Source organism: Hylaeus anthracinus, unplaced genomic scaffold (assembly GCF_026225885.1).
Source record: "Hylaeus anthracinus isolate JK02 unplaced genomic scaffold, UHH_iyHylAnth1.0_haploid 11980, whole genome shotgun sequence".
NCBI classification, from domain to species: domain Eukaryota; kingdom Metazoa; phylum Arthropoda; class Insecta; order Hymenoptera; family Colletidae; genus Hylaeus; species Hylaeus anthracinus.
Window position 1 is genome coordinate 331,264 of NW_026534328.1, and position 14,173 is coordinate 345,436.

At 37.3% G+C, this 14,173-nt stretch overlaps 1 protein-coding gene across 1 annotated transcript; it reads left to right on the forward strand.

Annotated features, from left to right (window-relative positions):
• Nucleotides 1–6,658: 6,658 nt before the first annotated feature.
• On the forward strand, nt 6,659–9,442 carry LOC128897144 (protein jagunal). Its single transcript, XM_054160864.1, has 4 exons — nt 6,659–6,919; nt 7,103–7,244; nt 7,334–7,549; nt 7,625–9,442. Exons 1-4 carry the CDS (start codon nt 6,828–6,830, stop codon nt 7,751–7,753), a joined length of 579 nt encoding a protein of 192 aa, XP_054016839.1. The 5' UTR covers nt 6,659–6,827; the 3' UTR covers nt 7,754–9,442.
• Nucleotides 9,443–14,173: the final 4,731 nt, after the last annotated feature.

The following is a 14,173-nucleotide window of genomic DNA, read 5'->3' on the forward strand; positions in this document are numbered from 1 at the left end:
AAATAAATATTATTAATATTCTTTATAATATAATATTTATTCAATATGTAGAACAGAATATTTTTTTTCCGAATATAAAATACACTATTTACAATTGTAAATTAATTAATATTATTATCCCAGATAGCACCGGACGTCCCATGGACGTACAGAGAACGTACAGAAAACGTTCTGGGAATGTCCAGCACCGGACGTACAATGGACGTACATAAGACGTTCCTGTTCCTGTGCTATCTGGGTATACAATCATTATTTAATATTCGCAACAGAATATTTTTTTCCGTAGATAAAACATATTTATCTAATATTCGCAACAGAATATATGTTTGAACATGTAAAACAAGATGTTTATTCAATATTAGGAATACAATATTTTTTGTACATATGAGATGTGATATGTATATAATATTTGGAACTATTCAGAATTACCTAGTAAATTAATTCTTCTAACTTTTCAAAAAAAAGTTCAAGTCATTTAGACCAATTTCAAAAGAAGGAATTGTATTTGAAAAAGTATCCGAATATTAATGCGAGTCACTATATAAGCCTAAAATATGAGTCGGTTTAGCAAAGCCGTTCATGACTAAGTGAGGAAGCAAGTTGCGGTTGTAGTTCGAAAATGTGAGTTCGAATCCCGCCGGAGGTAAATAAAAATTAAAAGATTTTGTTGTTCGTGGTTTTTCATGGAATCCAGTTACAAGAAATATATACAGTTAACTAAAATCTACCAACAAATAAAAGAAAATATATAAAATTAAAATTTAATTTTTTTTTAAATCTCAATTTTACAGAGAACGTTCTGGGAATGTCCACATCGGACGTCCCAGGGACGTCCTGCGATGTAACTGGGACGTTCCAGGGACGTTCACAGGACGTTTACAGGTTGTGTAGGGGACGTTTGGACGTTATCTGGACGTCCATAGGGCGTCCCAAACGTCCAGTACCGGATGTTTTATGGACGTACATAAGACGTCCCTGTGCTATGTGGGGTGTAATACACCTGTGATACTAAAAGTACATTTTCTTTTTTTTTTTAAACATAATGATAAGCGTTTATTAACATTACGAATTCAGAGTCTAACAGTATTACAGGTCGTTGGGCGTACATATATAGTTTAATAAGAAAGTATCAATACGTAACACATAAGCTGTAGATATTTTACTCTTGTTAAAAGATTACAAATTGTAACTTGTAAGCAGATATGCGCATATATATATTTTTTTTTATATAAGAAATTTATAAAAAAGCACAAAATGTAAGAAAAACATCATGTTTTATTTATGGAAAAGGATTACAAGTTGTAACAAAAATGTAGAAAGATTGGTGCATTTGTCTAGAGATAATCGGACGCACCTCAAATAAAGAAAATTGAACTCGAACTGAAGGTTGTGGCATCTAGCGGGCACGGGGGGGAACTACATTGTAATCTCTTCGAACGAGGATCCTCATATAATTGCGATCGAACTTCGCTCGTCTACTACATTATAATAAATATCAATATTGTTCATTCACAATTACGTCACAATTTGTGGTCATACTTCCAGACATGTGTTCATAACCCAGTCATTAAATAATAAACACTTATTGCCTGTTTAAAGTAAGGATGAATAAATATAAACCAATAGGCTGCAATAGGTTGTAAATGTAATCAGCTTGTATGGTGATTTGCTTCGTATTGTTATAGTATTAATATTAAATTAATTACATATCTTTAAAAGTAACGAAAATATTATGTGAATAAATAGTAATGAGCACAAATTCTATTGCATTCGAATCTATTTGGAAAAGAAACCCCTAACCAACACGATCCTGACGCAGCACGTGATTTTCTTAACATGCATTCCTCTACATCGAATGTACGATATAAGATTATGTATTATATTTTTAGTCACAGACATGTTACGAGCCAGGGCAATAGCGACGCGCGTGTGAGCCCAGCGAGTGGGATAGATTTGAGAATTGAACCAATACGATTAATTATTGTGTATCAATGGTGCCGAAGGCTGAGGATAGATTAGACAATGCAGACGCCTCCGACGTTAAGTCAGATAGTTGCAGGAATTGGTATCTCCCAGTAAAGGGTAACCGTTTTTTTTTTTTTTTTGTACGTGAGGAAATGCGTTTACGCACGCCCCCTCATAAGGAGGGGGTAGTGTGAGACTCGCCCCTTGATTTGATATCAAGGGGAATACCCACTACAACCTCACGGTGGCCGGCCACGGCGCATTGGGGAGGGGCACCGGGATCTCTTACGAACGCTACCGGTGCCCCCCCTCCCCCCCCGCGCCGCTCCCCCCCAACGAAGAGAGGAGTGCCATCTCCGGTGGGGAGTGAATACCTCCTCACCTGACCGCGGGTGCCACAGCCCCCGGTCTCGCCTGTCCCTTTTAGTCGCCTCTTACGACAAGCAGGGATTACTGTAGGCGTATTCTGTTCCCCGACCCACAGGGAAATATGCCGCTATGGGGCCAACGGCCCCCCGCGGCGCAAGCGCCGGGCATGTTCCAAAGAAGTAGGGGGGCGTCGGGTGACGAACCCCCCCCTCCATGTCCGGCGTCCCTGCTGGCAGTCGGCGAGCCCAAAGCTTGAGCTCGCCGGCTACGTGTGCAGGGCCGCCCTACGCGGCAGACTGCCAGGAGGAGGTGAGGGTTTACGGGGGGAGACCAGTCCCCCCTGCGGCAGCCCTGTGACCCTATGGGCGTCGTAGTACGCATGTAGTACTGCAAAACCATTTTGGCTTTTTTCAGAATGGGTGTTTGTTTTCGATGTACAATAAAAGCATCTAGCAAGGTTCGTTGAATATATTGATAGAGTATTAGGTTGTAACGCTGCTTGACCCCGGGTACGAATCCCGATTGATGTATTTTCTTTTAATTTCAATTTTCTATCAGAAATATACTTTTTAGATATCATGTACTATATACTGCATATTATATATTACCTTACGCATATTTTAAGGTTAAAATTAATTTTTTAACGTAACATATCATGCCGGAATACCTACTTGCTGTAGGTGAGTAAGTCTTTACAACGATTTTTATGTTTGGTCGTTAGTTTATTTCGTTTTATCGTGACAGTCACATGAAGGAAGGTTTGAAAGTTTGAAAATGGATAGTGATTCTTTGCGTGCAAGCTGTTTTGAAGAAATAGTTATCGATAGCAGAGAATCCAAGCGTAAAGAGGACAGAATGTGTGTAATGTTTTCTCTTTCTCTGGCGTGTGTATTCTCCGGAATACTACTGTTAGTTGTACATGTATATGTTCCATTCGTTCGATTTTACTAGTGTTAAAATGAAAAAGCATGTTATCTTCTATCATTCTCCAAAGTATAACACCCGTGCTCGAGCGATCACTTTATAGTTTGCCGCTACACCGAACCCCCTGTTTTGTCTACGGGTTCCTCCTCGTCACACTCGAGAACGGTCAAGCCGAATATACCATAACTGTTTCGAAACTCGCCAGTCCCGATCGAGTTACTTATTTCGAGACATTGCTGTACTTGTTTCTATTTGTATAATGAATTTCAATACATATATTTATCTCTATTCTACATAGATATGTTTGATACGCATCATGGCTATCAAAAAATCGAGTACATAAAACATTCATTCGATGTATATGGTGATTAAAAATTTTGTTTCCACTGCTTTTTCGAAAATTATCACCCAAGTTCATCTACATCATAATGGAAATTGTTTGTTTTAAAAAATATATCCGAACATTAGTTATAAATAAGTCATATTTAACGAATGTATTTTTAAAAAAAAGTGAAAAAAAAAGAATAGTGTAAGAATGTTTCAACGGGACTCGAACTCGCGACAGAGGAATTATTATGTTGATGTGTTACTGACTATGTCGAATTCACAGAGTCGCTTATAATTCACCAAGTAAGCAGCAAAAATAACTTCAATGTTGAATATCTCGTAAAGTTTACGACGTAAACTATAAATCGTTTATCCCCAAAACTGAATATCATTCGCTTCAGTTTTCCACTGTGCAAAGGCTCATCAAAAAATTAGCGTCATATCTGGGCCCGTCCCTTGTCAGTCTCTCTTTCTTCTTCATCAAACTGTCTCTTTCTATTTCGTCGACGCCTTCGAACTTTGGACGGATTCGAAGCTGATCGAAACATTTGGTTACACATACGATGTATGTAGGTATAATAACCAGCTAAGTTTACATGCGGCTCCAGCCGAGCGCGAACATAGAAAGAGACAGAGAGAGGAGAGAGAGGAGAGAGAGAGAGAGAGAGAGAGAGAGAGAGAGAGAGAGAGATCCAAGGCACGAAGCTAGGAACCAAAACATATCGGCGGGCGCGAGACAATACTAATGTAACAATAAAACTTTTTTATTTATTAATTTTTTTAAATCAAACTTTTTCCAATGTATTTATAAGATTTTTATGATTACAATGAGACCAAACACGATATACATACAGAGAAACAGGAAAGTATTCGGCTATTTGTTTGTATTTTATATTTCATATTACCTCTTATATCAAAATTTTTTTTTTATAAATTATACAAAATGTTCGGCAACCGAACAAAGTATAAAATAAGAATAAAAAAAATACACAGCAGCTTGGGATCGAACTAGCGATATCTTATGTACGATACTACGATCAGTGATACCAGCCAGGCCAAGTTTTTTCGCCCATGTACTGCCAGAATGACCGTCAACAGTGTCGTATCCAGGGTAACAGGTGTGGGATACTATGGCTATTGTGGCTATGAGCGCGAAATCATGAATATATTTGTCCTTATTATTTATATATTGTCTATAATTATATATTGTCTTTATATATTGTCCTACATTTGTCCATAAATCATGAATATATTTGTAAAATTATGCAGGGTTAATGAAGATACACCTTTTTAGTCGTGCGTATACTTCATTGATGCTATGTTCGCTGCGCGTGCGCGAAAAAACCCGGCTCGATACGATACCTGCGAACCAAGTCGAAAAGCGTGTTTAGATGGTCGACACGGTAACAGAAAGGAAGACGACGACAGCGCTGCGGTGGAAAGCACGATATTGAGACAGCCATGTTGGCATATGAATCGTCTCAATCGTAGCGACACAACCAATGTAATTTTATGAGGCGAGGAAGCAACCTTTTTGGCTGATTTTTTGTTCAAACTGTTCCTTGTAAAATGCTGTTGCGGAGGACAGTTACAGATTTTTGGAAAAAGACCCACAAAAAATGTCTTGTCTTTAAACGTAATTTAAGAACGTTTCAAAAGCGAATTGCAAAATGTGTAACTGTCCCCCGCAACGGTATTTTATAAGGAACAGTTTAAAAAAAGAATCAGCCGGAAAGATCGCTTCCTCGCCTCATAAAATTACAATAACTGTTTGGAAAATTGCAAACGTTTGACATCATTCTGTCTTTGTCTCTCCTCCGATTGATGTATCTCCCTCTCTGTCACAGCATCATTAGAGAGACAAGGATCTATCTATCCTTGTCCCAGAGCTTCCTACTTTCTCCGCAACTGTCAGTGAAGTCAACTCAGAGTTTTGCTGGGTCTCCTGCGCACCCTTAACGCATTGAATTAACGAACCGCCACGTACATTGTTAAAACATTTAACGTGGGTGATCAAGCGTGGGAAAGTCGAAAGTCAGGAGAGAAAAGGGAACGTTCGCTGAAAATACTTGATAGATTCATTATAGGCCGTGTCGAATCGCCGTTTCCGTTGGAATACATTTCTTTATAATTCGAGTCGAGTTAGCTTTTGTTCCAGCTCGTAAGATCCTTGAAAATAACAGATTCGCACTGTACCTCGGTTCGCGTTTCCGGCGACTTCTTCAAGAGGTACTAAATTTCCTTAAGGGTTGCTGTATCTCGCTGGCACGTTTTCTCTCTCTCTAGACCTCCGCGTTTTCCCTTTTCACATGTAGTCCTGCACAAACATGGCCACGCGACTCCCACCTCCACCCGACTTGGGGGTGGATCCAAGATTGATGAAGATCACCGATAGAAGGAATAGGGCGCAACCCCGATTGGACCAGGACAACCCGAAGGGAGGATCGGGAATCTTCCGGAGAAGGGAGAGAAGCAGCAGATCGAGCGAGGATTTTTCCAGAGAGATCAATCTTAATCGAACCTCTGGTAACGAACTACGAAACGATTTAAACCGAACGAGTCGACTGAATAAACGTCTTTGCTTTTTCCTAAAAGTATTTCGAATTTTTATTTCACGCGCCTCTCCGGGCAGAGCGGTTCAGCGCTCCACGGGCACCATACCCACGTCAGAAAATTCCCTATCACCGCACGACGCGTTCCGCAACACGTAATAATAAAATATCAGAAACAGAATTAAATTCCAAATTTATACTTCTTGAATGTTTTACAATTTCAACTGGTAAACTTAGTAATACAAACCAAATACTAGAAAAGCAATATTTAGATATCCATTTTTATTTAATTCAATTCGTTGACATGTTGAATAAAAGAAATGTTTATAGAACATTTCGAATGACATACATTTTATATGCAAAAATGTGTAGCAACATCAATGATACAATTACAGGTATTTAAATTTGAAAATTTAGAAATGAAAATTGACAATAATGAAAGTAAATTTTTAATATACTTAATTGGAAACGTGACTGAATGAAAAGTGACACATTTGCAGAGAGCCTGAGAGAGCCGTGACCCATGAGGCCACTAACAGGGTTTACGAAGGTTTAAAAATAGTTAAATAGTTGGTAATGAAGTACCAAATAGTTTATCTAGCATTACAACTACGAAATTGTTTGTACACCATTTTCTACTGTTAAAATACAAAAGTGGTTTGTGCATCTCATTCACGATAATTTCGAAATATGGCTTCAAAAGTTACACTGTCCCAGGCTCTGGGTACAGATGGAAGTGATTTTAATCACAGACAAAAAATCGCTAGTCAGTATCAAATCAGGTAATTAAAGCACAATAAAACGAACATTTAATTTCAACTTTTTTTTAAATATAAATCATTGGACACCATCTATAATAATATTTTGAGATTGAAAATTTCTATTATATGTATTAGGAATTAAAAATAAATCGCTGCACATCTGTTGTTTGTTTATTATTAGTATTAAACATGTCTCCCTTTTAGCGCAACAAATAAATCAAGACTGAAATATTGCATATTTTTTCACTATCTTCTTTTCTTCGTTATGCTTGCCAAATTATCGGCTGATATCTTAGATCATCTGGACATATTTATTTTGGAAATCGAGGAGTTACAAGTACCCCAGGTAAATTGATAGATATTTATATATGTATACACATACATTTTTTTTAAATTAGAGAATAATTAACAAGTTAATGTGATTTTTCATTGTAGCCTCTTTGGTGGGAATATATATGGTGCAGTAGTTTGATGTTGAGTTTCCTTGCATTATCTGCCATTAAAAGAAATAGAATTAAAACACTACAACAGTATATGGTGGGAATTATTTTATTAGGATATGGTCCACTGTTTTATGCAGTTGTATATTACTTCAAGGATGTATGGAAATACCTTACGGTCGGCAAATCAGAGGAGATCCATTTTTGGCAGGTATGATTTCTTAAAACGAGAAGTAATACATCTGGATGAAATATTTATAAAATTTATGAGAATTGAACATTTTAGGGTCTACCATACGGCTTACTGTGGTATGCGTTTATTCTCTTGGCATCACAGGTTCATATATTCTCCTTGTACTTCTCTTGGAATCTTTTAGTAGCTTGGAAAACACGAGGAAGCAAAAAAGTCGATTAATTAAACCACAAAATTTATGGAAATTTTAAGCATATCTGTCAATATTGTTGATTATACATACTTTTATTTGTAACAAATGAAGATACACTTAACTACTTTCTTGAAGAAAATTACAGTTGTGGAAGTAATACTGGTGATGTGTAAATATGTGTATATATATGTGTTGATGTACATTATATAAATATACACAAATTATGAAGTATATATTTTATGACACGTCTTAAAAAAATTAAATTTTTAAAAAATAAAAAAATTATTGACATCTAATGATATTACAAAAGATACTAAAATTTCAAATGGAAAAAGAAATTTTTTTGTGAAATTTTCTATTTACTAGCTGTACAGTATCTAAAAAATGCTACTTATTAATCTAAAAAAGTTTCCTATAATTAATAGACTTCGAAAAGGTGGAGATTATTCAATTTAGCATGTATATATGTATATATATATATATTTTTTATGTTCAGATTGAAACTTCTTGCATCTAGTAGGGCATCGCTGGTACTTGATCCCATAAAAAAACATAAAAAAACTTTTTATTTCAAAAATAGTACTATTTCACGTATGTTAAACCTGAAATTGAAGAAACCCCTTACATTTTGCTGTAGGACAGGTTTTCGCGATGATACATTTGCAAAAATTTACGAATTTTTTTATTGTTTGTAACTATTGTTATTGTAAAATTCCTATTTTTTATATGAAATTCGGCAAGTAGTTAACCGATCGAGATGGAACCTTCTATATATGGACCGTTTATTTTGAAAGTGTTGTAAGTCTATTTTCTCTTGTTCCGAGAAAATTAAAGGTTAACATATCTGTTAATTAAAAAATTTAGACAAATTATATGAAGTCTGGCTATGTTTCTACTGTTTTATTAATATGTAATTTGGTTATATAAATTTGTTTTAGGCGTATTTTACTAAACTGATGTATACTTACGGACTGCAAATGGACTTACATCACTTTCAAAATTAGACAATTGTAAAAATCGTTTAATTTCAATTTTGAAAAATCGAATATCACTTAAAATATACTTCATATTAATCCAATTTTGTTTACCAAAAATGATACGACATAAAATAAAATTAGTACTTTTAATTTTAGACGACAATTACATTGTTAAAATTACAGGATATTGATGGTATTTACTTATGCTCTGCATGTGGCAGTGTTTCGAAATATGCATGATGCACCGGAGGTATATAAGGTAACTGCTATATAAGTAAGGTATATAAGTAACTGCTTGATGTATTTATATTTTTCATAAGTAACTGGCATCATGGTTCAAAGGCCCCAGGGCGATTTTTTCAAATTTTAGCGAACTTCGAGGACGTGTAGGTAATATATTTATAGTTTTAAATTCTTTGACCTTCATCGATGTTTTATATAAAATAGTGCACTTCTAAGAAACCTCATCCAACATATTTGCAACCAATTTACCTGTTCTCCATTAGTGTTTTTTCTTATTCCAGTCAACCATACCCCAAAACCAAACCTTTTTCCTTCCATTATTTCTCTCTGGCCTGTCCATATATTTTTTTCCTTTTAAATTGTCCCTGTGTTTCTAGATTCCTGTCATTCCTTTTCCATAGTGAAATTTCTCTGTTAACCCTAAAGTCTCTTATTGCTATTTTGGTTTCTTCTTTCGGGTTACCATTTAGTCCTTTTTTCGCTGCCTAATCCGCTCCATGGTGTGTACGTTCCTCCAATGTTTTCTTGTTCGACTAGACATAGCTATAGCTTCTGTCGTGTATATTGTTGCTTTATTCGAAATACTATAGGAGTAGTTCTCCCATGTATTGTCTATGTTAATTACTACTCCAATGCCGTTGGCTCTAGCTCCTTCTTTCTTGGATCCATCAGTATATATCCATATTATATTTTTTTCATTTCATTTTTGAGGTCTTCCTCTGGGGTATGTATATCTCTTCTTGACAAACCAGCTCTCCAAGATATTCTATTTTCTGTTAGTTGGTTATAACTGTTTCTTATACTGGTATTATTTCCTACTTCGTCTATCCATTTATAGAAATATTGATCTTCTTTTTCTATAGTTTTGTAGGCTATTTCAAATCTTTGAACTGTCCTTTTGTTCGAGTACTTATATTTTATGGCGTTTTTTTATTGTTTCCCATATTCTCATATTTCCTCTTTCCTTTAATTTGTACATATATCTGTACGTTAGTAGTTCCACTCTTGTTCCTAGTTCCATTACCCCTGTTTCCATATACATCACGTTAAGTATGTTGCCAATAGTGAGTAAACTCATCGACAAACAACATAAAATAATTTTTATTATTTATCGTTGAAGGAGTAATAGGACCACACACATCAGAATGAACAATAAATAATGGCCTTTATATGTAGCTCTTATCTTTAGCATTATTAAATGGTAACCATGCTTGTTTACCGTTTATACAAGCTTCGCATATGTCATCATTCGGAATAACTTTATGTATTAATTCTATATCATCGACCATTTGTTTGTTCTTTAATTCTATGAATTTAGATCTTCCCATGTGGCCCAAACGTCTATGCCATAATTCATAATTATTGACTATGGTATTGTTTATTTGTGAATTGCTTAATCTTTTCATATTGAACTTAAAATCGACAGCAATTAAATTATTCAAGAGCTTACCAGTCATGATGATTATACCGTTTTTCGTTACTTTCACGCCATTTTTGTCAAACGTGATGCTCATCCCAGCCTGTTGCATCTTTCTCACAGATAATAAAGTGTATGGGACATCCTCGCAATATAAAACATCTTCTAAAACTCCTGCGATGCCTTTGTCACTGATGGCGTTTATGTTGCCTCTTTTCGTAGAATATATATATTCACCATTCTTTGGTACTGAAATCTGCAATAGTGGTTGCAACTCCTGATAATCTAAAAAGAATTTATCACTTTTAATGATATGATCGGAGGCTCCTGAATCTAAAAGAAAAGTGAGGCTATTTGTGGCCTCTAATTGGTAGTCCCCTGTCATAAATACAAAACTCGATGTGCCCGGTGTCTTTGACGATTCTTCTTGCGTTTGCACCGTCTGAATGGTTCTACTTTCTTAGTTGTGGTGAAGATTTTTTTTTATAATAGTAGCAATCTTTTATTTTGTGTCCTTTTCTTCCGCAGTGATGACACTTCAACTCGTACACTTTCTTTCCGGATTTAAATGATTGTTTTTGCGTTTTAAAATTTTTATTTTTCTATGGAGTTGAGGTTTTAGGATATGTTTTAAAGTTTCATTTATTATTATGCACTTAAAGCACTTTCGCACTAGTACCCGCACTTCCAATTTTTAATTTAACCTCGTGGTCCAATAATCGAGTTTTCACGAAAGCAATTGTTAAATTATCTTCCGATAATGTCTCTATAGCCGTTATTATGCCATCGTAAGCATTTGGGAGGGTTAGGAGCAAGTGAGACACTTTTATGTTGCTCCAGCCGCTGACAATTCAGTAATGAGGTCGTCAAACACTGCAAAATGTTTCACTAACGGTGTATCACCTTGTAATTTTAAAGATAATAATTTTTTTCTTAGAACCAGCTGGGTGGCTACACTCTTTCTTTCATATATGCAGTCCAATTCTTTAAAAATGTCTTTTGCCGTGCTACCAGGTTTGACAAAACCTAGAAAGGAATCTGACAAATGTTCTATGATTACGTTTTTCGCGATCTTTTCGGTTTTGATCCACTCAATACTTAACATATCTGGAGCTTCATTGTCTATAACTTGTATCACGTCTAATTCATTCATTAAACCGCGCACTCTAAGCTTCCAGACGCTGTACCGTTCGCCGTTGAAAGGTACAATGTTTCGTTTTGTTTTTAAATTTTCCATAGTTTTTTTTTTAATTACACTAACTTATTCAAAAAAGAATGTAACTAAATTTAGTAATAATGTTATTGTTTTCAGTTCACTAAAGTAGCACTTAAACACTATTTAACTATTAATTTATAGCTACTAAGTATTATCACTAACTATTACTAAACTATTATAACTAAACCACTTAAAAGTGTCACTTTTTATTTGAATAATAAACCGTGAAATAAATGATAAACGAGTCTCTTTATTTAATTTGAATTCTTCGTTTATTCCAACGGCTCGGAAGGACACGTTTACTGTTCGAGGAACGGCCGAGAACCAAACTGAAAATTCAGGCCTACGAGGAAGAGAAATCTAGCGTCCACTTAAAGAAAGAAAAGTCTGCCTGCGCTTTGTTTATTACCCTGACCTTCGACGACAAACAGTCAACGGTCGTCAGACCTGGTGGTGCCAGTCCGATACTCTGAACTTACACAGAAAAGGGCAGTGCCTCTCAACACTAGATTCATTTTTCTTGAAGTCAAATTATGTTTGTAATACAACAATATATTATCATTATATTACGACCTACATAATCGTATGCAGATTTGATATCTATTAGTGCAATGATCATATTGTTGTTGCTACCAATTGTCGCCTCTTCATCCATGGTTAATATTATTAGGTTGTCTAGTGTCGATCTGCCTTTTCTAAAGCCATTTTGGTCTTGGTCCATTACGTTGTTCTCCTCAGCCGATAGAGTAAATCTTCTATTTATGATCTGTTCTAGTGTTACGTACCAGATGTTGATCGTAGTGCGTGTCGCGTTTACCGCGGTGGAAGTGTTTACAAGAATGAGAAGAATTTGTAAGGAATTTGATGATTTTAAAGGCAGGATTCTCACGCCTGCTGAACTATCTCGAGCAATGATCGAGAGATAGGATAAGGATGAGGTCGATGAGGCTGTTCCTCCCGCTGCCGAGCAATATTGAAGTAGTTCGAAGGATGTAAGTGGTAAGGGCACGAGGTTCGTACTTCGTCCTCTACAGGACTTCGGTGGGCAACTTAATGAAAATTAATGTATGGAGGAATCAATTGTAATGGCACTATTGACGGAATTTAAATAGGAATGTACCCAAAAGTGGTTCTGGAGTGCGATGTAGCGGTTGAAGAATGGTAAAATGTCTCTCTCTCTCTCTCTCTGATTTTAAGTCAAAGTCACACTTTACCATCACACGTATACGAATATGAGCTAAGGCGGAGTGGAATATGAGCGCCGCCGAAATGACCCGGTGAGTTGCTCCGCACTATCGAGAATTTCCGAAAACTTTAACAATTTTTTACGCGAACACGGTTCGCGGTATGTCTCCGGTATGTGGCTCCTATGCAGCTTTTTGCCTACACCTCGAGTAGAATTTTTTAAAATCAAAAAATCTTTAATATTAAATTTCAACGTCGTAATGGATTTTGCAGACGGTTTCTTTTGCAAATGACCACCTATTCAGATGTGTACAGTAACCCCTGAAAGTGGTGACCATTAATTCTTTTACACACTGTACTAACATGGCCGCACGACTTCCATTTCCACCCAACCAGTGATGCCAGCTGGGACGCGTTTTTTCGCGCATGCGCGGCGAACATAGCATCAATCCTATCTAAAGATAGGGTAATATAAAAGTATAGACAATATATAAATAATAAAGACAAATATATTCATGATTTTACGCTCATAACCACAGCTATAGTCGTAGCACCTCTCTTGTTACCGTGGACACGACACTGTTAACTGTCACTCAAGCCACGCATGCACGAAGAAACGCGTCCCGGCTGCCATCACTGCACCCGACTTGGGGATGGATCCAAAATCGATGAAGATCACCGATAGACGGAGTAGGGCACAATCTCTGATTGAACTATGACGACCCGAAGGGAGGATCGAGAATCTTCCCACGGACCTGGTTGGTTGTCCAGTCGGGAGGGGAGGTGAACCTATGAGCAACAACCAGTTTGGGTTCCGGAGGGGGCGCTCAACGATAGACGCTTTAGAGCGTCTGCGTCTCCTCCGGGAGGCGGCTGTCGCTCGGGGCGGGGTGTTGATGGCAGTGTCGCTAGACATATCTAACGCCTTCAACTCCTTGCCCAGGTCGGAGGTGGTAGGGGCTTTGGAATTCTTCCGAGTGCCCACCTACCTCCGTGAGGTGATTAGGGACTATCTCTGCGTCAGAGAGGTGGTATACATAAGCCGGTGCGGTAACTTGCAGGTAAGGGAAACGCACCACGAGGTTTCGCAGGGTTCGGTCCTCGGACCGCTCCTGTGGAACCTGACGTATGATGCGGTGCTGTGGGCCGCACTCCCCCCGCCTACGGGTGTCATCTGCTATGCGAATGACAACCTGCTGTATGCCGAGGGGGAGGAGTGGAGGGGGGCCAGACATCTTGCCGAGTCCGCCCTCGACTGCGTGGTTGGACGAATACGGAGATTGGGGCTGGTAGTGGCTGCCGACAAGACCGAGGCAATCTGATTGTACGGATCACCTTGGTGTCGGAGGCCGCCCATTGGGGGATAACCTTTGGATTCGTGTTGTCGATACCTACGTCGAGGTCAGGCCCA

Bases quoted from the DNA above. Each gene is read 5' to 3' on its own strand.
- LOC128897144 (XM_054160864.1), top strand. From the start codon at position 6,828: ATGGCTTCAAAAGTTACACTGTCCCAGGCTCTGGGTACAGATGGAAGT. The intron at 6,920-7,102 runs GTAATTAAAGCA...TCTCCCTTTTAG, and splicing joins GCTAGTCAGTATCAAATCAG to CGCAACAAATAAATCAAGAC. The intron at 7,550-7,624 runs GTATGATTTCTT...TGAACATTTTAG, and splicing joins AGGAGATCCATTTTTGGCAG to GGTCTACCATACGGCTTACT.